At 32.9% G+C, this 27,010-nt stretch overlaps 1 protein-coding gene across 1 annotated transcript in view; it reads right to left on the reverse strand.

Moving 5' to 3' along the window:
• Positions 1 to 2,914, reverse strand: part of LOC306887491 (E3 ubiquitin-protein ligase znrf2-like) — a 79,123-nt gene extending 76,209 nt beyond the window's left edge. The window contains exon 1 of the mRNA XM_079445250.1: positions 2,221 to 2,914. Within this exon, the coding sequence (XP_079301376.1) occupies positions 2,221 to 2,593 (373 nt within the window). The 5' untranslated portion in view covers positions 2,594 to 2,914. The remainder of the gene's footprint in view (positions 1 to 2,220) is intronic.
• Positions 2,915 to 27,010: the final 24,096 nt, after the last annotated feature.

Raw genomic sequence — 27,010 nt, forward strand, 5'->3', positions numbered from 1 at the left:
GCAATGGTTTGAAGTTAAAAATATCTTAATGATAGATCCGTTTCTTACAAACACGCACAGTTTTTGGCTTTACAATACCTTAACTGATGGACTGGAGTGGTGTGGATTGTGATGTTTTTATAAGCTGTTTGGACTCTCATTCTGACGGCACCCATTCACTGCAGAGCATCCATTGCTGAGAGTGACGGAATGCTACATTTCTCCAAATCATGAAGAAATAAACTCATCTACATCTTGGATGGCCTGAGGGTGAATGCATTATCAGCCAGTTTTCATTTTTGGGTGAACTACTCCTTTTAGAGCCACTACAACAAATAACGTCAACAAAAGAAAATGGTCCTAAAAATAGGCTTCTTATTTATTCTTTCTCTCTTCTGATTTTGAGGTGAATTGTGACCAGAACCCGTTCATGACAGGTTTCCACCTGAGATTCAGCCAGTTAAACCACATAACACCAGTGTTTAGGAAACATCAGATTACTGAGCAGGTTCTCAGAAAAACAACAACAAAAGACCCGCATGACGACTGAACTGCTCGGAAATAACCGTCATCTCTCATGCATCTCAACACCTGATCAGAGAACTCCCTAACCACAACCTGTTGGTTCCTCTGAACATGTCACAGACTCTCACCACAGATGCACAGCATGCATCCGTTAAAAAAACGGCCTGCAATGCTGAACCAGTTTAGAAAAGATCATCCAGAATAAAAATAGGTTCATCACATCCTTACACAAACCCACCAGGGGCCTGTTTCATAAAACAAGTTTACCAAATAAGCCAGAAATTATTTACTGAATAATTTCAGTTAGTTTGACCTTGATTTGGTTCAGAATGTGTGTCAGACTAACTGAAATAAGCCTGGCTTATTCAGTAAACTTATTTTATGAAACAGGCCGCAGATCACTTCAACCCATAATAAACCAAAACATATTCTTTCTCCACTGCAGGAAACAAACTTCCAGTTTGCGGTGGTTTGACCTACTGGTTAAAGATCTATGACCAGTTGCATAAACACAGCCACTATGCTTTATGCACTTGATGAGTTTTACTTTTCAGATTCAAATAAGGCCAATCTTCCTGTTAATGTAACTCAATTGATGTTATGACCAGTTTCTTTATTTTTTTTGTAAAACGTGGTCATTTATTATGCAACCGGACACAGGGCTGGTAACTAAAAGGGTGAAGGTCACCAGATCGTGTCAACAGTAATAAACAAAAACATCTTTCTCCATTGGATAATAAAAACAAACCAATAGTTTGGCTGGTTTAAGGTTAAAGTTTCAAACTCCACAAAGGTTGATTCAATAACTAGCACCATTATGACAAGCTGGTAGTTGACCAAAAAAAAAGAAAAAAAAAAAAAGTGTTAACCTCTCAAATTTATATATACATACACATTCACTTATGTATTTGCATTGATATTAAAATAAAATATTGATATGAAATTTAATGGGTGTGATATGCTTGTCAACTACTCATAAATATACAAGAGTTAAAACAGGTTAAGTATAACCAATAACAATCAGTACACTGTTTATGAATTGGTTTATCATAACAGGTGAGTATAGATCTGGTTTAACCAGAAATTGGTTGTTGCTCAGGTGGATTAAGTACCTTAAACAAAAAAAAAGTTCCTCAAGTTTTCCACTAAACTAGAAGGTAGTTCAAACAGCACAAGGGAAGATCCATTAACTATTACAAGATGAGTAGTTCACAAATAAAAACTTGAGCTTGACACTTAACCTTTTTAACCTCTTAAACTTGTACACATTTGCATTGAAAACACTGATGTGACAAGCACACAATATGACTGAGTTGTATCTTTATAGCACAACAGTCAGTGCACGGCCTACGGGTCAGTTTATCATCACAGGTGGGTAGAGATCTGCTTTAACCAGCTGGTTAAAGACTGAAATTGGTTACTAAAATAACCTCTCAAACTTACATATACACATTTACATAAACATTTGCGTTGATATTATCATAATGTGAACTTCAAAGACTTGTTTGTATATTTATATAAGTAGTTGTCAGTACACTGTGTTCTGTGTGTGGGTCAGTTACTCATAACAGGTGGTTCAATATCTGGTTAAACACACACTGGCTGTTGCTTAGGTGGACTTGCGAAAATTAACCATGGTTTTACTACAAATATGAATAGTTAAACCATAGTAACCACACATTATCCATGGTTTTGCTGCGCTTGACAAAGTCTTACCTCCGAAGAGACGAGGCGACAGGTGAGCAGGTAAAGATCCTATCAGGAGTCTTGACCGCTCTCTCTCCCCGCCGTTCTCCTCCGGTGTGCTGTTACCGGAGTCCTGAGAGCTGTACGCTCCCGAGGTCGGTATATTAATGCTCGACTGGGGTCTTGCGCCCGGTCCCCCGACGGAGCGCGTCCTGGAGCCGGTATAGTGCGAGGCCACCGCCGCTGACGACGATGACGATGAAGATGCAGCACCTGAGGCGCCGTGAACGGGAAACCTCATCGCCACAGCCGCCGTTCTGCCGCCGTTACTCGACGGGAGATCCGAGCCGGAGTACGCTCGTGTGCGGCCGTTTTCAGCGGGACTGCTCTGTTTGGCCCCCATTCCGTCCGGTTTTAATTATTAAAGACAAACAAACAAACACACTCACACCGACGGCGAACGGGAAGCGTCGCCCGTTACATCTGACGTCAGCGAAACTTTTTGAGAAGGGCTTTAAATCGCCGTCAGCGTGAAGTTGCGGTTGCCCGCGCTTGTTTTTGCCTCATTCGTTGTTGTTTTCTAACTAACGTCCTCTGGGCCATGCCCTCTCGCGTGTCGCGCGTGGAAACGTGACGCTCCGACGCGACGTTTTCCCTCGGAACCGCGCGCGACGGGCGCGTATTACACAAACTGAACGCGTTTTCAACCGCTGACTGCGAGAGCGAGGCGGGGGCGGGGCTTGTCGGTGACGTCATAATCCCGGGAAATAAACTCTAGTTGGCGCTCCTTCATTATTCTGCTGCTTTCTATCCTCTCACGCTCTTCTACTGATGTTGTTGTTGGTTTATGACACATTTGTGACCCTGGAGCACAAAACTATGAAAAAAATAAGGGTCAAGTTTTTTATACATTATATGAACGCTGAATAAATAATCTTTCCATTGTGGACAATATTTGAAAATCTGGAATCTGAGGGTGCAAAATAAATCTAAATATTGAGAAAATCTCCTTTAAAGTTGTCCAAATGAAGTTCTTAGCAATGCATATTACTAATCAAAAATTAAGGTTTGATATATTTACGGTAGGAAATTTACAAAATATCTTCATGGAACATGATCTTAATATCCTAATGATTTTTGGCATAAAAGAAAAATGGATAATTTTGATCCATACAATGTATTGTTGGCTATTGCTACAAATATACCTGTGCTACTGATGACTGCTTTTGTGCACTTTATTAATATGATTGCATTACAAACACTGTTACCAATGCACACAATAAAAAGGTCAATAATGTTAATAAAATAACATAAATATGTTTTGGAAAACAGCGTAATTTGTGAAAATATGAAGGATTTTTTTTAAATAAACTGATCACTGATCACCAGGGGCGTCATGCACTCATTATTATTATTCAAAACACTCTTAAATGCATTAAATATATCATGAAATTACACGATTGTCACCTAGATTATGATGGTCAAAGTAGCCTAATAATGTAGTCTAAAAACCTGTCTGTTTACTTAAGTACAGATACATTTTGAATACGACTAACTTCATATTTATTGTGAATATTAAACACATTGTAAGTTAGGCTACTTATAATAACACTTTCATTGTACAGAAAGAGAACAAAGAACATTTACATTATTAAAGAACATTTTTTACTGACAGTCTAGAGTTCTAGCACTCTCAAAAACTCCCATTAAATCACTGAAGCTGTTTACACTGTGAAATGAGTATCTTACTTACATAGTATCTTACATATTGTTTCTGACGAGAGAATTCGCCAGAAAGAGCTATTCAGTCAGAGAGCAACCAGCATTGCAGCGATGACTCATCTGAACGCCTCTGATTGGTCACTGCATTCATCAGCTCAACAGAATCGTGTGTGATTGGTTATAATGCACAATCTGTCTCTGGCTCTGTCTTTTGGAAGCTGCATTCAAAACCCACTTGGTCACGTGCCCCTCACTTTCAATGGGCATGACCTGCTGATCACTCAAGTTCATCCATCTTTAGGATGATTGCAAGCGACATGTTTTGCTTGTTTATATTTAACAAATAATAATAATAATAAATACATAAAAAGAAAAAGATCAAGAGAGAATCCAACTGATGAAATATGAGACAATATTTCCACCTGCTGGCCATTATTAGAACTGCAAAACAAACTTCATGTTCACGTGTGCTTCACATTTAAAGTGATAGTTCATCCAAAACTGTCATCATTTACTCGCCTTATTAACCTGTGTGAATTTATTCCTCTGTAAACACAATATCTGTGCTGCTTTTCCATGCAATGTATGTGTAAATAACCTTATTTGTTATGATTTTATGCAACACTCACAACACAAAATTCTAATGGAAACAGAAATTTTCATTTTGTGAAATAGATTTTCTTTGTTTCATTGAGAACAAATACAGGGAGAAGTATTTTGACATTTAAATGGGTTCCTAATTTCCTGTGAACTGAGTTAGAAACAGCAGCAGAAAGTCATGAAGTGAAGTGAACAGGGAACTACAGTGTTTCCTTTCAAACTCTTACAGTTTGTCCTTGAAACCTATTTATATTTCAAAATATAATTCTGCAATATTTCATCCATCAGTACATGATGAAACACTCTAATGTAAGTATGCAAACACAGTTTACACACACAACTACATCAAGTTTCAGTAGCCTATAGCTGGAGGTTTTCACACACACATAAAGAATATGATTAGGGCCTAATAAGGATAGGTTAGCATTGAGACACTAGTATTGGACATATTCTATTTTATATTTTCTGTTGTCAGTTTTAGTACTTTTGTTGTATGTTTTTGTCATTTTTATTATAATTAATTTAATAATTAATTTAATTTAATTTGTTTTAGTTATAGTAGTAAAGTTAAACTAAATGAAAATGTGAAATGTTTTGTTGGCAACTAGCTGAAATTAAAAAATACTTTTAAAATATTTAATTTTCATTTATTTCAAGTAACATTAAAAATGGTTTATTATTTAATAATCATTTATTATTATTATTATTATTATTATTATTATTATTATACCCTGTTAGAATTTTAGAGTATTTTATCATTCAAAATAAACAATAACATAACCTTCCAATGCCATTGTGCTGAAGCTATAAACTATAAAGCAGTAGGAAAACACATCAGAAGCATTTAGATTTGCACACAGTGACGCTCTCTGAGTGTTTGAGTGTTTGTGTGAGACTCTGATGTTTCAGACGGTTCCCTGAGCGCTCGGATCACCGCAGGTCTTCAGCTGCGCTCCAGGACACCACCAACCTCAAACTCAGACGCAGAGCCGCAGACGGACGCATCGACAGAAGGAGGGTTGAGATGAGGGCCTCAGCTGGAGGAGCTGATGAAGATACGGCGCCCGGTGAAGCCCAACTCACGCTTTAGCTCCTGACAGAGAATCAATCAGCTCCCTGGGAAACAACAGCCAGAGGAGCCTGACAGCTGCTGCTATGAATCAATACTGTAATATTGATTGTGTGCAATTACTATTATAAACTCTCTACCCTAAAACAAAAATTCATTTTATTTATAAAAAAATAAAAATGTATGCATAAAAATATAAATTCTTATATATTTTAAATTAATTTTAACATATATTACTTTATTATATACTATGATTTGCTTTAAGTAATTAAATTAAATGATTAATATATAAAAAAATTAAATATATATTTTTAATTATTTATTAAAATTATGTTTAATTATTATTAGTTTTTTTTTAATAATTATTTTTTTTTTTTATTATAAAACATATTTTTATTTCCACTTTTTTTTTTTTTGTGCTGGGGTTAGAATTTGGTAGAGACGCTATGACATGTCCCTACCAATATCCAAGCGACTACTAAATTGTCCCTAGCAATAGTTGGATGGTGAGGGGGTGTTGTCTGCTGTTATCTATCTATCTATCATATTCTTGGCGCAAATACATTTACATTAATAAATTAATATTTAAAAAATATATATATATTTTTCCATAAAAATATATATTTTAACATTTTCATTTTTCTAATCAATTAAATGTAAATAATTTTTAAAAATTAAATTATTATTATTATTGTTTTTTTAAATGCATACATTAAAATAAATAAATGTACATAATATCTCCATCCATCTGTCCGTCATATTAGTTTGAAGACTAAGTGGATCCCTGGAGAACAATCTGAAATATCAAACAAATATTAAAATGTAAAATTATTTACTCACCCTCATGACAAAGGGCGTTTATCACAGAATGTCCAGACAGATCTTGAAGTGAACTCTTCCTTGCAGAATCACTGATGAGGTGTTTTCCTGCAGGGTCAGTCTCCAGCAGAGGGCAGCGCTGCCTGACTTTAGTTCTGCTGCTCAGAGAAACCAGGAGCCAGAGCTCAGTCACTCACAGACAGAGCTGCATGATCTACAAACATATGGAGATTCAAATGATTAAAAAAACAACAACTGGATCATTCCCGTTCTAAAGGGCTTTAAAAAATAATTGTGCTTGTTTTGTAACTTGAAGATGATATATATATGAAGAGTTCCAATGCAAAAGCCTCTAAAAGCCTCTAAAATATTTATTTTAGGAGAAATTATTTATAAATCCAATTATTTTTTTCTTTAGGGGCTGGTTGGGGTTAATCTTACATTTTTTAAACTCAATTTTTTTCTCTGATTACCCAGAATAAGACACAGAGGTCCGATGTAAATCGGCTCTTCTGACAGACGTGGATCTGTGTTTCAATCCGTCTAGGTATGTGGGAGTTCTGGGAACGGAGGAGGAACAGGATTAAAGTTCAATTAAAACACTGATGATCTCAGATGACCCATTAATTCTACAGCATGCGCCTGGACTTTTGGGCTCAAGACCCCTGATGAAAAGCAAATATAATGAAACACACTGTGTCTCCTGCTGCAATCTCTGACGGGTCAGGAGGGCACTGCGCTGACACACACTCCTGACAAGGTCACACACACACACACACACACACACACACACACACACAGCATTAATAACTCATCTCACTGATGATTTTATATGTAGGTGATGATATTTGCTAAAGCTCAACCATAACAAACCCCTAAGGGAAAAAAAATAAATAAATTTATCCACAAAGATAAATATATCCAAATAAATATATTTTTAAAATTATCTTTAATATACACATTAGTATATAAATAATAATACAATACATTATTATTGTTATTTTTTATTTTCGTTTTGAATTTAAATATTTTTAAACATATTTTAATATTTAATTACATATTTTAAAATGTATATTTAAACATTAAAAATAAATAAGTACATTTAAATCAATACATAAGTTTTTTTTTTTAATTCTCCAAAATTAAATTCAACCAAGGTTTTTTTTTTTTTTTTTAAATATGTACATTTAAATGAATAAATATTTCAAAGAATAAAACATCTATAAGAAAATAAGTAAATATTCTTTTAAAATTGTTTTTAATATTTATTAAGTAAATAATTAAAAGTAAGTAAATAAGTAAAAATACATAAATAAAAAATTAAAAATCATTAAAAAATATTGGACAGATGAAAACCTTAAACTAAACGAAAATTAGAAATGCTGCTTTGGCAACTAACTGAAATATTAAGTTGAAGCACTAAAATTACTGACTATAAATAAATAAAAACTAAAAATGAAATACATATAAATTAAACCAAAATACTAATGTATTAAAAAAAAAAGCAGAAGACAAAATAACAAACATTTGAAAATTGAATTAAATAAAGAAACGAACGAACGAACTAATGAATGAATGTGTGGACACATGCACAATTTCTTCATTAAAGATGCTTGCCTTAAAAACATTGTTTCCAAAACTGAGCACCTTTAGGCAAAGATGGCAGCGCTTAGACGCTGCATGAAGCAGTGGATGCAGATGAATATGACTGACGGACAGCTCTCTCTCCAGCATCATGAAGCTCGTCCGTGAATGCTGTCACATTTCTGGGCATCTTCAGCTTTGAGGAGCTCATGATGGTGTTGTTTGTCGTATGATTCGGCTCCTGCGCCTGCGGCCACATCACTGCTCTCCATCAAACACACTGACAGATCCAGGCCTTCACTGAACATCTACGGCAAGCCGTTTGAACATTCAGTCCACATCTGTTCTCATTGCATAGTCAACATAGACTCATTGGAAATATGTGCCTCTACCTACATTTCTGCCAAACTCAAAAAACGTACCTATACACACGAATCTCTGCAGTTTCCAGTTGAAATGAACACTAGAGGCAGTAAAACTCCCACAACTTTTATTTCTTTTTACACAAAATATGATTTGCAGGTTCACAGTTTCGATTAATAAAGCCTAATTTTCGCATAATTACTTGAGGAATATTATGTTATGAATTCAAATTTTTTTTAACATGCTGGACATTTGAAAACTGATGCATTTGATAGTTAGCGTCACATATCCAGTTTTATATACATGAGTTTTCTAACTAGTAGGTTTGCTCGGATCTGCATAAGGAAGTTAAAATAGCACGGCTGCATAAACAAATGCATTGTTACATCACTTTTGCATTTGTTAACACTATCGGGTAGGTTTAGGGTTGGGTTTGGTGTATAGGGGATATTTCCAACACGATAGAGTATTAACTTTTAGTGACACTCCTCGGATATTTAAATTATGAATCACCACAATACGTACCTGAAGCAACTTAATACAAACACAGCAATATGTGCCTATATCAACATAACAAAAATGTGCCAGGGTCACATATTGAACCTGCATTTTAGCGCCACTCACTGGACGTTTCACTTTGAAACTGCCGTGGAATGTACAGTAAGGTACATAATAACAGTGCTGCAGAAATGTATTTAGAGGCACGTATTTCCAATGAGCCTGGGTTGTACATACTAGTACTTATTCATTAGATACTAGTTCACTTATTAGATACCAGGGTAACACTTTATTTTAAGGTGTCCTTGTTACACACGTTACATGTACTTACTATTATAATAACAATTAATTATGAATAATTACATGCAAGTAAGACAAACCCTAATCCTACACTGTAACAAGGACTCCCTAAAAAAAGTGTAACTGATACTAGTACTAGATACTAAATTCATTATTTATTAGATACTAGTACTTATTCATTAGACATAAGTACTTATTTATTATACTTGTTCACTCATTAAATTCTAGTACTTTTTCATTAGATACTAGTACTTATTCATTAGATACTAGTACTTATTCATTAGATACTCGTACTTATTCATTAGATACTCGTACTTATTCATTAGATACTCGTACTTATTCATTAGATACTCGTACTTATTCATTAGATACTAGTATTTATTCATTAGATACTAGTATTTATTCATTAGATACTAGTATTTATTCATTAGATACTAGTACTTATTCATTAGATACTAGTACTTATTCATTAGATACTCATACTTATTCATTAGATACTAGTACTTATTCATTAGATACTAGTATTTATTCATTAGATACTAGTATTTATTCATTAGATACTAGTACTTATTCATTAGATACTAGTTCACTCATTAGATACTAGTATTTATTCATTAGATACTAGTTCACTCATTAGATACTAGTACTTATTCATTAGATACTAGTATTTATTCATTAGATACTAGTATTTATTCATTAGATACTAGTATTTATTCATTAGATACTAGTACTTATTCATTAGATACTAGTTCACTCATTAGATACTAGTACTTATTCATTAGATACTAGTTCACTCATTAGATACTAGTACTTATTCATTAGATACTAGTATTTATTCATTAGATACTAGTACTTATTCATTAGATACTAGTATTTATTCATTAGATGCTAGTATTTATTCATTAGATACTAGTACTTATTCATTAGATACTAGTTCACTCATTAGATACTAGTACTTATTCATTAGATACTAGTTCACTCATTAGATACTAGTACTTATTCATTAGATACTAGTTCACTCATTAGATACTAGTACTTATTCATTAGATACTAGTATTTATTCATTAGATACTAGTATTTATTCATTTGATACTAGTACTTATTCATTAGATACTAGTTCACTCATTAGATACTAGTACTTATTCATTGGATACTAGTATTTATTCATTAGATACTAGTATTTATTCATTAGATACTAGTATTTATTCATTTGATACTAGTACTTATTCATTAGATACTAGTACTTATTCATTAGATACTAGTATTTATTCATTAGATACTAGTTCACTCATTAGATACTAGTACTTATTCATTAGATACTAGTATTTATTCATTAGATACTAGTACTTATTCATTAGATACTAGTATTTATTCATTAGATGCTAGTATTTATTCATTAGATACTAGTACTTATTCATTAGATACTAGTTCACTCATTAGATACTAGTACTTATTCATTAGATACTAGTTCACTCATTAGATACTAGTACTTATTCATTAGATACTAGTTCACTCATTAGATACTAGTACTTATTCATTAGATACTAGTATTTATTCATTAGATACTAGTATTTATTCATTTGATACTAGTACTTATTCATTAGATACTAGTTCACTCATTAGATACTAGTACTTATTCATTAGATACTAGTATTTATTCATTGGATACTAGTATTTATTCATTTGATACTAGTACTTATTCATTAGATACTAGTTCACTCATTAGATACTAGTATTTATTCATTAGATACTAGTTCACTCATTAGATACTAGTACTTATTCATTAGATACTAGTATTTATTCATTAGATACTAGTATTTATTCATTTGATACTAGTACTTATTCATTAGATACTAGTATTTATTCATTGGATACTAGTATTTATTCATTTGATACTAGTACTTATTCATTAGATACTAGTTCACTCATTAGATACTAGTATTTATTCATTAGATACTAGTTCACTCATTAGATACTAGTATTTATTCATTAGATACTAGTACTTATTCATTAGATACTAGTATTTATTCATTATATACTAGTACTTATTCATTAGATACTAGTTCACTCATTAGATACTAGTACTTATTCATTAGATACTAGTAGTTAATTGTACTAGCACTTAATGGAATAGATACTAGTAGCTAAAAAAGTACTAGTAGTTAAAATACACTCTTAAAAAAATCTGTAAAAATAGGGCACAATGAATGTACTGTATAATATGAAGGATTGTTTCTGTATTGATTTTTTACAGGTGTTTTACCAGTATTTAGAATTTTTCACTTCATTGCATTGTGTTTTAGAGTTAACAGAAATGCCCGTAAAATGAATGATGACATGTGTAATGAGCTGCCAGTACATTTTCTGTTATTTTACAGATTCATTTTTTAAAGTGTATATTCTAGTAGATTTTAAGGGTTAAATCAGCTTGCCACAGAATATCAGCCTGCATCAGAGATTCTGTTGGCCAATCTGAGCACAATGAGGGAATTACAGGCTACAGATTACAGTGATAAGATCAGAGAAGATTTGCACATTATCAAAGTATTCATATGTCTGTCTTTCAGGCCCAACATTCCTCATGAGCATCAAACGGGCAAAAATGTGCTTATTAATTGCCTGGAATTTTTCTCCATGATTCCAAGTCAATTTAGACTGAGATGTCAATCAGGAGGATTAGGCTTGTTTGTCATCGCTGTGGCGCCGACCGCAGAAAAACGAATAAATAGGTAGATTATGCCATCAGAAATTTGGACTGATTTCATTACAATTTCATCATGGCCTCGTCTCAAATCTCTAAATTGCTTATTAAGCCGGATTTTAATGCTTGTTCCTCTGTCAACACTTCAAATAAGGCTGATATTAGGGCACTTGCTCATTTTTTCAGGCATGCAGGAGGGAAAAACCTTGTGCTGTTTTACCTTGGTGCTTTGTGAACATACAGACACATGCATTTAGTGCATTTCTGTAAAAAATGGATTTAAATTTTTATTAAAACTTAAAAAAAAATGCATTTAAATGAATGAATTAACAAATGAAAAGGTTACGCTGACTAACACTAAACTTAAAAAAAAGAAAGAAAATGAAATACAAATAAATTAACTCTAAATATGAATACATTAAAAAAGGCCACAAGCACATAACAAAATTACTGAAAATTAAACTAAATATAAATTAAGCCTCAATAGTAATATATTAAAAAAACTAACAAATATTGACAAAAGCACTTAACAAAATTACTGATAATTAAACTATAAATAAATGAAACCTTAATAACAATGATAAAAACGAATAAAAATGACAGAAGCACATAACAAAGAAAAAATAAACAAAATAAATAAAATCTAAATGAAATTTTTAAAGGAACAAAAACAAATAAAAATCACAACATTAATTAAATCTAAATAGTAATATGTTTTTTTTTAAACAAAAACTATTAACACTAACAAAAGCACATAACAAAATTACAAATAATTAAACAAATCAATTAAATGTAAATAGTAATAAAATAGTAGTAATAGTAATAAAAACATAAAATATAAAATAAAATAACATAAAAATAAAATAAAAACTGAAAACTGAAAATATAAAGCCAGTTCAAAATATTATTAGAAATTAAATAATGCTTAAATAACTGCCATGAATTTGTATTGCACTGATACATTAATTTACATTATAACATTAAAGTATATTTTGAATGCAATGTAAGTAACTCAGGATAAATGTGTCTGTAAATGTAAAGCATATAAGGTCAATATGTGTCTTTTCCAGAATGAATTGTTAATGTGAACAAGCAGGTACAGTAATCTCAAGCACAATGGCACTATATGGATTAATTGTCGTGGCCTAATGGTTAGAGATTCGGACTCGTAATCCAAAGGTTGCAGGTTCGAGTCTCGGGCCGGCAGGGATTGTAGGTGGGGGGGGAGTGAATGTCCAGCGCTCTCTCCACCCTCAATACCACGACTGAGGTGCCCTTGAGCAAGGCACCGAACCCCCAACTGCTCCCCGGGCGCCGCAGCATAAATGCTGCCCACTGCTCCGGGTGTGTGTTCACGGTGTGTGTGTGTGTTCACTGCTGTGTGTGTGTTCACTGCTGTGTGTGTGTGTGTGTGCACGTTGGATGGGTTAAATGCAGAGCACGAATTCCGAGTATGGGTCACCATACTTGGCTGTATGTCACTTCACTCACTCACTATATTAAGGCACTGGCAATGCACTGACATGAATCAAACCTCTCTCAGGTCCAAATGAGCTCAAGCTGCTGCAGGAGCCAACATTTATATCAGTGCTTTTCACTTTGGAGGCCGTTTGCTGTTTATTTTCCGTCTGTGGGACAGTTGAAAGATGTCTGTGTTTGCCGGATGCTGCGAGCACGGATGGAGGTCCACGTTTGGACTGGAATAAGAGAAAAATGTGCGTTCCAGCAGAGCGACGTCCAAACGCAACACTCAGAGCTCATCATCGTCACCTCATGATCACCGAAGCTGCATTCACACTCCACCCAAAAGCCACCGCTTCGCCTTGACTGATGGAAAACATTAAGAACATGCTGAAAGGCCCTGTTAGTCATCGCTCTCTTTGAGTTCACACCAGCAGAAACGCTGCCAGAAACTCCAGCGGCGAAGCTTTCCAAGAAACAAAGATGAAAAATACACTCAAACATGCTTGCATTGAGCTGGAGACCATTCAGTCTATCATAAAATAAATGGCTTGTGTTCAGGGGTGTTACTGTTTCCCGTCTTTCACCTCAAACACAAGATCTGCTGTACCAGTAATGCATTTACATTCATTAAAGGAAGTATAATTATAAGATATTATCGGATTCACGAAGGGAAGTTGATAAAAAGCTAACAATTAATTAGAAAAAATGTTCAATTAAAATAAATAATAAAAAAAACTTACTAAAAATTATTTTTTAAATATTTAAAAATAAAATATTTGTTCACCTGCATGTCCTGAGACCACTGACAATTATCAAGAACTGTGAACATGTTGCTAAATTATTGAAATTATTGAAATCTCAAGGATACTTTAAAATTACTTACCTGTATGTTTTTTTAATTATTATAAATATATTACATATGTATTTACTATCTTCTAAAATTATTATAAATAATGCAAAAATTAGAAAAATATTTACAAATTATACCAGTAAACTTGAATATTAATAATTGTCTAATATATAATTAATAAAATAATAATTAATCAATAACAAATTATTTATAATTATAATTAAATTAATAATAAATTAATCACTCATCAGAGAATTGTAAACATACAAATGTTGTTACATGATTATTATATTATAACATTTATTTATAATACTTAGATTATTATGGAATGATATATTAATAATTATATTTGAATTTTGTTAATAATAATAGTCAATATTTTAAATAAACAATACATTTCATTTGAAAATAAACAATAATATATAAAATATTAAACATTCTCATGAAATATGAACTTCAAATCTCAGGGATACTTTAAGTAAATATTTTGTTCGGGAACCCCCATTGTAGAAAATAATTTTAATAAATAAAAACAAAAAACTATGGAATAAAATATTAATAATTATATTTGGATATTATTATAAATTATTTAATATTTAAAAATAAACAACAATACATGACATTAATCACTCTCATAAAATATTAACTTAAAATATAAATACTTTAAGCAAATATTTTGTTCAAGAATCCCTGGCATTGAATATATATATTGTTTTAATTATGATAAAATAATATCACTAATTAATATTATGAGATGAATAATTATTTCATATTTTAAATAAATAATATATTTATTTTAATACAATAACCAAAAATACATATAATATTAATGCACTCTTAACTTTCACTCTTAAACATCACATAAATATTGAATATTGTTTAAATGTTGCACGGATGTGTTTTGTAATTAGACCACATTAGATAACACTTGATCTCCTAAATGCTTCTACGCATATGCAACAAGATCTGTATTTGGAATTGGCTGACGGTGTAAAGCGGTCACGCTTACACTTTATTTTAAGGTGTTCGTGTTACAGTGTAATTATTCATTTAAGTACTGAGCAATATTAATGAACTACATGTAGCCTATACTTACCATATGGTTAGGATTAGGGTTTGGTTTAGGGTTACTTGCATGTAATTATGTATAATTTATAATTTATAGTTATTATAATAGTAAGCACACGTAACAAAGACACCTTGAAATAAAGTGTAACTGCATTGACGGTTCAGTGACCTCTGGTTTTATCAGAGCGGGTGTGAGACGCAGAGAGTTTGTGTAAATGTCAGATATCTGGCACACACAGCTCAGCAGATGGAGAACAAAGAGCGAGCGCAGAGACGAGGATGATGGGAACCACGCTCCCCTGATGAACGGAGATCTGGAGCTCAACGTAAATCACTGAGGGTCATGAACTTCACCCAGATCTCTCCTTCTCTGCATCTGTCAGGGAGAAAGAAAACACACACGATATCTCCTTCAGGTTTCAGCAAGATTCAACAGAGCTTGCTGAAGTCTCCAGCTCTCAGACGTTTCTCCAGAGAAAAGACTCCAGTAATCTCACACTGGTCTTCTTTTGCTCATAACAACATTTTGATTCAAATATTCAAAAATCACCTCGAAGTCCAAACTTAATGAAACTCTCACAGACAGCAAGATTTCTGAGGATTTGGCATGAAAAAAATGGCTAAACTGCACTATTTTGTGGCACTATACATGGGGATGGGGGGGGGGGGGGGGGGCAAACAAACAAACAAATAAAAAAACAATTGATTAATTAATTACATTGAAATTAATGTAATTTCATATGATTTATGAAATCGTATGCCTCATTTTATTGATCAGATTAATTTATGCCCTAATATGATCAATAAAAATGGTCAAGAGCAAATCAAAAACTCAGCAGCCTAATTCTTTTTTAATTAATTTTAGTATTATTAATGTACTATTATAGTTTTTGTTAATATTTTAAATTAGATTAAATTTTTCTATTTTCATTTTAGTTTAAATTTTAGTTATTCTCTTGTGTTTGTGACAGTCTTTATTAATATTTGTTTGTTTTAGTTTATTTATTTTTTCTTATTTTAATACTTTGTTTAATGAAAATGAGAAGTGCTTTGATTTTTTTTGTTATTTTAATTTGAAATCTTTTAAAGTTAATTAATTATTAGCTTATAATCATCTTCCCTTCATGAACCCCAGATTGAAAAACCCAGATCGATAAAATATCCTCATAATTATGTTTCTTCTATTTAATGTAAACACAGTTTGCTATAATTTTGTTCGGTTTATTTATTTTTTAAGTGATTTTAATACTTCAAGTTAAACGAAAATGAGAAATGCTGTCTTGGCAACTAGCTGAAATATAAAAAAATATATATTTTTAATATATTTTTGTTTTTGTATTTTAATATCAATGATTTTATATTTTGTTTTATTACATTTATTGCATATTATGTTTATATCAAATAAGTTTTTTTTGTAAGGTTTTAGTTTTAGTTAACAATTATAACCCTGTTCTAAGTGGCTGATTATCATAAAATTCTGGCCAAAAATTATCAAAAATTTTTTTTGGCAGATATGTGACTCATTTTCAGGCGTGACCCATAATAACTTATTGTGAATGTAAAGTCAAATATTTCATTTGATTTTCCTGCAGCTCACAAGTGTTAATGAATGAAACATTGCTTCAGCTGGTGCATTGAGGAAATGATCTAAGCTTGTTTAAATGTACACGTCATCTGCATGTGTGTGATCGACAGACATAAAAATAGAGAAGAAGACTGAATGAAGAGCAAATGTGTGTGTGGTTTTCTGCAAAGCTTGTTTAGAATTCATAATTGCTTTGGCCTGCTGTATGAAAGCAGTTCCATCTGCTGGAATCACGCATGTGAGGTGAGAGACTGGAACACGCACACGCTAGACATACAGAAGAGCATGTACACAAACTTATGCTGGAGATCATGCATGTGCACATGCGTATAACATACTGAACACACAGCTTCAGGGCTTCTGTAATACGACTCACTGATCACAACGGGATCACACACAGCGCTCATACAGCTCAACACACACACGCACGTCGTACACACATTCACACACACACACACACACACACACACACACACACACACACACACACACACACACACACACACACACACACTCACACACACACACACACACACACACAGAGTCTGGTCAGCTATCCTTGTAGGGACTCTCCATAGGCGTAATGGTTGTTATGCTGTACAAACTGTATTTTCTATCGCCCTACACCTAAACCTACCCCTTACAGGAAACTTTGTGCATTTTTACTTTCTCAAAAAAACTAAATCAACTCAATTCTGTATGATTTATAATCTTTTGTACCCATGGGGACCTCAATTTAGGTCCCCACTGAGACATGAGTCCCCATGAGTCTGTGTGTATTCAGGTTTAAGTCCCCACCAGGATATATAAACCTGCACGCACACACACACACGCACACACACTTGTGCAGGAATCACCCTAGTATCATGATGGTCCAATAAAGATTTTGTTCAATTATTAGAGGAGTATACCCAGCTAACCAGGAATGTTCTCAGAACGTTATAAAAAAGGTTCTTTCAACGTTATGAACAAACGCTCTTTGAATAACGTTAACAGAACATTTATTCAAAGTCATCTGTAATCATCTTCTCAAAAAAACAAAAAAAAAAACACCAAAAAAAAAATCTTGGAAGCACAAAAACATTTTTCATGAAACACTGTAATTTGCTTTGACATGCATCCATGTTTTGTTAGTTGCCCAGTTTTGCTGAATGTTCAGAACAACTTGATCATTTTTTCCTCTTGGTTATAATTCCAGTTTATAATTTTGCAAACATTATAGGAATGTTAAGTTCACAAAGGGAAATTGATGAAAAGCCAATAATTTCTTTCTTGGTTATATGCAAACATTAAGAGAGCATTTTGATGTATCATTCAAAAATGTTACTTTTGAACGTTCTCTGAGCATTCTGAAACCTTTTAAAACTTTACAGTCTATAAGTAACATTTCCATTATGTAAACTGATAAACAGAATGTTCAACAGCAGGCAAGAAAAACATTTTCATGTTTACGTTTTAACTTTTAATGGTTTACTACAATGACAAATAATATTCCTGTAGAGCATGATGCTCGCAACTCCAAGGTCATGACTCAACTATTAATTTCAATATACAGCCAAACAGAATTATACATTTGAATTATGCTGAGAATAATGCACTGGATGTCTTAAAATGCATCTCATGGGATCCTCTGTGTTTTTTACTGGCCTCGATTCTCTCCAGTAATTCCTGTAATTTAATGAACGGCTCTTTTTCATCTCTCCAGCCGACTGCTATCAGCCCGACCGCGGCTGTATTTATTCGCTGCCTTTGGCTGTGATATTTCCCCATAATGATTCCGAGAAAAACGGAAGAAAAAAAAAAACCCACTTCAATTTTTTCCAGCCAAAGCAGGACATAAACTCACTTCCTCTGATCTGCATTGGAGAGGTTGAGCGAGCGCCAGTGGGATGAAGTTCTGGATGAGAAAGAGGCCGAGTCATTTTCAGTGTAAACGCTGATTCCTGACCTTTGACCTCATTCTGCTTTGATCTCTGTACCGAGAGAAGATGTGAATGATTGGTGCTTGCTGGAATCAGTCCAGCATCATGCAGCGTTTGTCTTTTAGAGATTGTGAAATGTTTGAATTATTCATCATTTGTTAAGCAAGCATGTTGTTTTACTGCCAGAATTAACATTCATCAAGCATCAAATGGAAGCAAAAATGATTGTAAAGAAATAAAATGTAGCAGTTCTTCAGCTGTTGGTTGGTAACTTTACTGGGAACTGAAATAATACGTGGTTTAAGAATGAAAATCGGAGACTCGCTGATGCAATGCAAGCCCTTCAAATGTAAGACATACAGTCTGTTAAAGAAAATATGTGTTGTGACTCATGTTTTCTGACAACTTTACCATCAGAAGTTCATCTAGGAGACCGAAAACTTCATGTGACGACATATTCCTCACATTAAACCACCAAAAAGGAACAAAATCACAGCGTCTTAATCAGTTTGTGTCAAACTGAGGAACATATGCGAGTGACACAATGACCTTATTCATATATTAATATATAAAATATGTTTTCATAATTAGTTAATAAAATAAAAATTTATAATTCATATAGAATAAATATATATATATATAATTTATAAAATATTAAATTATGTAAATTATATATATATATATATAATTTTATAAAATAAGTATGTGTGTACACATGTATATATAGAAAATATAGGAAAAATATAGAAAAATCTAATTAATTAAAATACATTTTTTATTTATTTGCAATGTATACAGTATATTAAATATAAATTATATTAATATATAAATACATCAAATATGTTTATATAATTTGCTTAAATATTTATGTACACACAGACATATTTCTTATATATATATATATAATTTTAAAAATAATTATGTATGTGTATAGAAAATATAGAAAAAATATAGAAAAGCAAACTAATTAAAAAACTAGATTAAAAACTAAAATAATTATGCATGTGTGTGTATATAGCAATATTCAAATGACAAATATATAAATATTATTTAAATGTGATTTCATTTAATTATTAATATAAATGAAGATAAACACTTCTAATAATAAAATATACTTAAGCAGCTCTAGACATTTTCTCAATGCACTTGCTAATTTCAGGCACTGTGTATGCAATTTCTATAATTGATACAATAATAAAACGATATGCCATGTAGCTGTCCACTTTCTCTTTGAAAATGAATGCGATGTGAAAGTCACATGCACAAATGTACACACGCATTAACTAACATTACTTGAGCCTGTCAAGCAGACTAAACATCTAGATTTAAGTGTTTAGATTTGTCAGACAACCAGAAATCAGATTCGTATCAGATTAAAACAACATCTGAATGTGACCCAAATAATCTCAAATATGTTTTGCACACAGAACTGACTGACAGTGTCAAATCGGCCTGTGAAAGTGTGTTTTCAAAGTGAAAAACAAAGAACAAGTCGAGTTAATATGGGCACATAGACGAAAAATGACCAAACTCAGTTTACAAAACACGACACGGGGCATTTCTTCAGCTAACAAAGATCCCTTTCAGCAAACCGGCCTGAAATAAGGTTCATATTAAGACTCATTTTCAGCATGGAAAGTATCCAGATTCAAAATGTTCCGGAAATTATAAAAATTAGAGATGAATAAAATCTGCTGGAACAAAGGGGAGAGAGAGGAGGAATGCTAACCGGAGGGGCCTGGATGTTCGTCCGCTTCTCCTGCAGCGGATGCAAGGAAACAGTAGTAAGGAACAAAGCCATAATCGCACAATGATAACGTTATTATCAAGATGGGCGCGCAGCATTTGAACTCACTCAGATGCATTCCCGGGCCTGAAACCAACAGGTTATCTCTGTTAAGCAAAGTTTTTCCTTTCTGCCCCGAGAACGCTTCATAGGAAGCAAAATTCCTGCTAAAGATGATCCAACTGTGTGTGTGTGTGTGTGTGTGTGTATGTGTGTGTGTGTGTGTGTGTGTATGTGTGTGTGTGTGTGTGTTCCTGCAGGCCGTCAGATCTAAAATCTCAGAGATGGTTTTCCACTGCGGTCTGAGCAAAACAATCCCACATTCCCTGTAAAGAAACTCCTCAGAAATCCTCAAGGTGATGGTAAAGAAAATATTAGATGGGATAAAAAATATAAAGTTATTATTATTTGCATTCCCTGGAGAAACTTTGCGTTTATTTGCAAAACTTTTGTGAAAAAAAAAAATGCAGTGGTTTTGCAGGTAAACACAAAGTAAACACAAATATTTTGTGAAAGAACACACAGTTCTTTTTTTGCGACTGAATGCTAAGTTTTTTCAGGGAATATCAAATGTTTTTATTTTTTTTGGTGAACCAACAGAAAGTTTCTCGGGGGAACACTAATGTTTTGTGAGATTTTGCAAATGATTTTTGGGGGAATGCAAAGTTTCTTGGAGGAATGCAATACTTTAGCAACCAAACGCAAAGTTTCTCAGGTGAACGCAAATGTTTTGTGAAAGCATACAAAGTTATTGGGGGGTGGGGGGGTAACACAATGCTTTTGGAAGAGAACTCAAAGTTTATCGACTGAACGCAAATGTTTTGCGACTGAACACTGATTTTTTTTCTTCATTATTTTATGCCATTTTGCATCTCCAGTAAATTAATCTTGATTTAAGAACGTTTAGATATTTGTATTGGAAAATAAGACAAAAATGCTGAGGAAGAACATTTTATGTAGTGATTTCCCATCAAGTTGTAATTTTTTGTCAAATTATGCAAACACTTATAATGAGTACTCTCCAAGGGTGCAAAGTTTCTTCAAACATTTTTCAGGGCAATGCAAAGGTTTTGTGAGAGAGTGCAAAGTTTCTTGGTAGAATGCAACTGTTTTGTCACCGAATGCAAAGTTTTTTGGGGAATAGCAAATGTTTTGCAAGAGAATGCAAAGTTTCTCAGCAGAACGCAAATGTTTAGTGAGAGAACGCAGTTTCTTGGAGGAATGCAATGCAATACTTTTATGAACGCAAAGTTCTCCGGTTTTGTGAGAGCATGCAAGGTTTCTTGAGGAAATGCAATACTTCTGAGAGAAAGTGCAACTGTTTTGCAACCGAACTCAAAGTTTCTCGGGGGAACGCAAATGTTTTGTGACAAAACACAGATTTTTAGCGACCAAATGCAAGTATTTATCCACCAAATGCAAAGTTCCTTGGAGAAAGCAATGCTTTTGCAGGAAAATGTAAATGTTATGCAAGAGAACGCAAAATTTCCCAGGGGAAAGCAAATGCTTTGCAAGCGATTGCAAACTTTTTGGGAGGGGGAAACTCAATGATTTTGCAAGACTGTTTTGTGACCAAAGACAAATGTTTATCGACTGAATACAAATGCAATAATTTTTGGTTTGTGGCAAAGGCATTAAAATCAGACTTTTCCTCCAATCTCATATTCAAATCACACTTATAAAAATCTGGATGTCATTACATTAGCTACAAACTATCAAAGCGAGGAACACAAGTCATTTTTTCTTGTTGGAGTCAGTATACCGTGTATATTTATTATTATGCATACATAAAGAGACACACATGCATGTGTACATTTCAGAAAAATAGGTTTTGTTTATATATTAACTATATTTATTTATAATATAAATTATATGAATATAAATATAGACATGTAAATGCATGTAAATATTTTAAAAATATATACTGTATGTGTGTGTATATGTAATAAATATACACAGAACACACACATATATTATGCAAACAAAAACTTTGACTTTGTATGCGATTAATCCCGATTAATCGTTTGACAGCACTAATAATAATAATGTTTTCTTGAGCAGCAAATCAGAATATTAGAATGATTTCTGAAGGATCATGTGACTGGAGTAATGATGGAATAAATTACATTTTAAAATATATTCAAATAGAAAACAGTTATTTTAAATAGTAAAAAATATTTCAAAATTTTACTGTTTTTGCTGTACTTTGGATCAAATAAATGCAGGCTTGGTGAGCAGAAGAACTGTTCTTGAACTGTTTACTGTCTGGTAGTGTACATACAAGAGTCTCTCATGGAGTCCGACATGTTGAGATCACATGATCCAAAAAAAAAGTTTCAATAGTCTGAAAATCTCCAAGGAGCTGCAAATCTCCTGAGGGCTCAGTATTGTTTGCTGGTCTTGTCTAAATCTGGTTCTCACCTTTGAGGATTCGTCGACCCTGTGAATGCTGAAGGCCTGCGGGCAGGGCATCCTACACCCTGGGAATGTCTTCCAGCTTTTGTGTGTGTCTGTAAACAGATCTGCTCATCATTTATTTACAACAGACCATCTCGTCAACACCCAGCCAGGCCATGGAGAAGATACATGAACGCCCCACGCCGTCCTAATAAAGCTTCAGCACACAACGGAGCTGAAATCAACAGGAACAGACTGAAGAAAACACAAAGAGACACGTGAGACGTTCAAAAACACCTTGCTTTTGGACATACAAACATAAATGTTTAATTTAAATCTAAATATACAGATGTAAATAAAGTATATTAAGGAGTGCATCCAGGGTCGGGTCTAGACATTAGGAGCCCCCCCCCCCCAATAAAAAATACTTGGAATTTTTTTTTTTATTTATACAACATTTAATTTTAAATTTTGTACATTTTTACTTATACAGTACAAACATTTGGAAACATTTCTATTTTAAATGTTTTTGAAAGAAGTCTCTTCTGCTCATCGAGCCTATTTGATCAAAAATACAGAGAAAACAAAAACAAATCCTGAAAAAAGTATCACAGGTTATAAAATAAACATTAAGCACTGTTTCTAACATTGATAATAAATCATATTAGAATGATTTCTGAAGATCATGTGATACTGAAGACTGGAGTAATGATGCTGAAAATACAGATTTGATCACAGAAATATATTTTAAAGTATAGTAAAATATAAAATTATTTTAATATTTCACAGTATTATTGTTTTTTCTGTATTTTTGATACAGAATAGGCTAAATCCAGGCTTGATGTGCATAAGAGACTTCTTTTGAAAACATTTTAAATAGTATTGTTTCCACATTTTTGTACTGTATAAGTAAAAATGTACAAAATTTAAAAGGAAATGTTGGATAAATAAAAAGGTTTGGAATCATATTTTTTTCAGGTGCTTTTTATTGGGGGTTAATTTTTGCCTAGTGCCTCCTAATGTCTAGAACCAGCCCTGGACATGGATTTATTCACTCTGGTTAAACACTATCAGGTCAAGATATTTCTTTAAAAAATTAAATAAATCACAAATGATTCACAATGCATTAAAAAACTGCTAGTTTTCCCTTTGAAATAAGTTTATTTATAAGTTATATAGGCTATAAGTTCTCGTTTTAAGCATTTTGGAGAAAACAAAGAAAAAGGGCCAAAAAAGGTAAGAAAACTTCAACACCCATAATGCACTGGGCTCGATCAGACTATCCTGAGGGAGGATGCAAAAATGAGAAAGTATGATTTGTGTTTTTCACAAAAGTTCTGGAGTGGTCAAAATAAACAGGGATGTCTTGATGCAGGTCATTTCCTTATATTACCCACATTGTAACAACGTAACAAAAGCTGGTTGAAAAACAGCTAAATTATCCTTTGAGGTGTATCTGCAATCATTTTAAAACGCTTTTCACAGTGAGATTAGTTTATGCTTAAATGAGAAAGATATCTGACAATGGGGTTGAAAAAGTCCATCTCTTTTCCTTTTGAATTAAGTTTTAGATATTTTTTATATTTAATTTAGATATTTTTTTATTAAAATTTTTCTGACTTATTTGAAAAGAGTATTTCCCTCATTTTAAGTAGTGATTTCCTATAAAGTTGTCATTTTATTAAATTATGTAAAAATTGCAAAGATATTATTAAATATTTCAAATTTTAATGCAAAAAAAAATATATAATAAATGTGTTTTTTTTTTTTAAATGCACAGATGAATTGTTCACAATAAGATCAATAACATGCATTTAGAAAATAGGGCAGATTTTCAGTTAATGCAGACTTTAAGATGTTTGTCTGCACTATTTTTTTAGACACCTTTGCACATTTGACAAAACATTTTCCCAGGCCAGCTGGTTTATGCTGGTTTACCAAAACTTCGACTATAAAATAAAGTGAGTTTATTATTAAAGCGAGAAAAATATCTGACAATAGGGTCAGAAAAGTAAATGAATTAAGTTTATTTTCCACTTTTTGCAATGATTTCCAATCAAGTTGTATTATTTCGATTTTAATGCAAAAATAATAAATTAGTTTTTGGAAAAACATGCATGGATGAACTGTTCACAATAAGATCAGTAACATGTTTAGAAAACAGATAAATACAGGAAAATATTAGGTAAATGTTCAACTGAAAAATAATTTTCAGTTCATGCTGACTTTAAGATGTTTGTCTGCAGTTTATTTTTTTTTTTAATCTTTTCACATCTGACAAAACATTTTCCATTGCTGCAAAGGCCAGCTGGTTTATGCCAGTTAGTGCTGGTTTAACATCCCTGGGCCATCTTTTTGACGGACAGGGATAAAACCTCCTTTTGACAACTTTTTGCAGCTGCACATTTCTCCAGGTGGACACTGAAACCCACTTGACAGAATCATGTTGTTCCTGTTGGACACAACCTTCAGTTTAAAGGTCAAAAATGTGTTAAACCCCTACAACAATGCTGTAAGACGAGGCAGAAGATGATTGTGCGGTCACATTATGGTATACTTTAGCAGAGCTTAACAACATCTCAATGCAAACTAAGAGAGTTTGCACATAACGAGTGTCCTGGGAAGAGACGGCAGAGGTTTTAATCATAGCGTTTGTCCTCCCTGACAAAATTGAGTAAATACAATTCATCTGGAAAACAAAACAGCTACTGTACGAGCCATAAATCAGGAAAGACTTGAAAGGGTTTGTTTTTGGAAAACACAGCCGTGTCTCCTCATTACAACCCTTCAACACAATGCGAAGAACTCGCTGCCGAATGCTTTACGTCTTTGATTATATTGGGCTCGCTGCAGGATCCCAGACTCTCGTCTCATTAGTTTTCTCCAAATGCCTCTCAGAATCGGTCGTACCTCTGTTACAAACCCAGTTTTTCCCCCTGCGGAGATCTGAATTCTGGGGATGTTTACCCAAAACAGTGGGGCGGTCTCTTCCAAGCCGAGATTAAACTTCAAGTATAACCAATCATGTCTTTCTGGGCTGAAGCCCTCACATTTTCTGCCTTTAGAGCGAAAGAGATTTATTATAACTCCTTCACCCTGGGCAACAACAGAAGCAACTGAATCACCCAGAAAATGACTTGCTCAGCGGTTAAAACTTTACACACCCAAAAGAAACAAATCTAAAATTGGACAACAGCTGGATTTTAGATAGTTATGGCCTGCGGCATTGAAAACACGGGCTGACCTAGATACACGTCTGCTGATAAAACACAACATGAGGCAAAAACTCCAACACAAAAAGGCCTGGAAACAGAAATGATTTTCTTCTACAATATTTTAGCCTTGTTTTTCAGTACAGAGTCCAGTACTTGTGTTCTGAAAAAAAAAAGCATCAAAATTAAGTGAGTTTATGCATAAAACATGGAAAAACATCTGCCAATAGGCTCAGAAAAATATACTTAATTCAAAGGGAAAACAAGTTTATTTTTTTGACCCAACTGGCAGATAATTTTCTTATTTGAAGCATAAATTTGCTTAATTTTGATAAATCTTTCCACATTTATTATGTTAATATTGAATAAACGTCAAAAAACAAAAACAAAAAAATGTATGCATTTTTCAGACTTCACATCAATGTTGGGAAAAGTTACTTTTAAAACTAATGCATTACAATATTGTGTTAGTTAAATTTTATGGAAAGTAATGCATTAGGTTACTTTTGGATTACTTTATCTCTTCCGGGCTGGGCTTGCTTGTTTGTTGTTGTTTTTGGCAAATATAAAAGCCCTTTCACACCAAAAGTGAAATGAATAATTCTCAGGCTGAAGATAAATTAAGAAGTAATGTATTACTTTAGTTACTTGAAAAAGGTAATCTGATTACATAACTGACGTTACTTGTAACATGATACCCCAAACACCATTTTTGTCATTTTGCTTGTTAGGGAAATAAATCTGGATTTAAGAATGTTTAGATATTTGTACTGGAAATCAAGACAAAAAATACTAAGAAAGAAAATTATTTGGTAACACTTTACTTAAAGCCTCTATATATAGCCTAATACATCATAAAAGTAGTTTTAATGCATTAATT

The sequence above is a fragment of the Barbus barbus genome (assembly GCF_936440315.1).
Source record: "Barbus barbus genome assembly, chromosome: 21".
Classification (NCBI taxonomy): domain Eukaryota; kingdom Metazoa; phylum Chordata; class Actinopteri; order Cypriniformes; family Cyprinidae; genus Barbus; species Barbus barbus.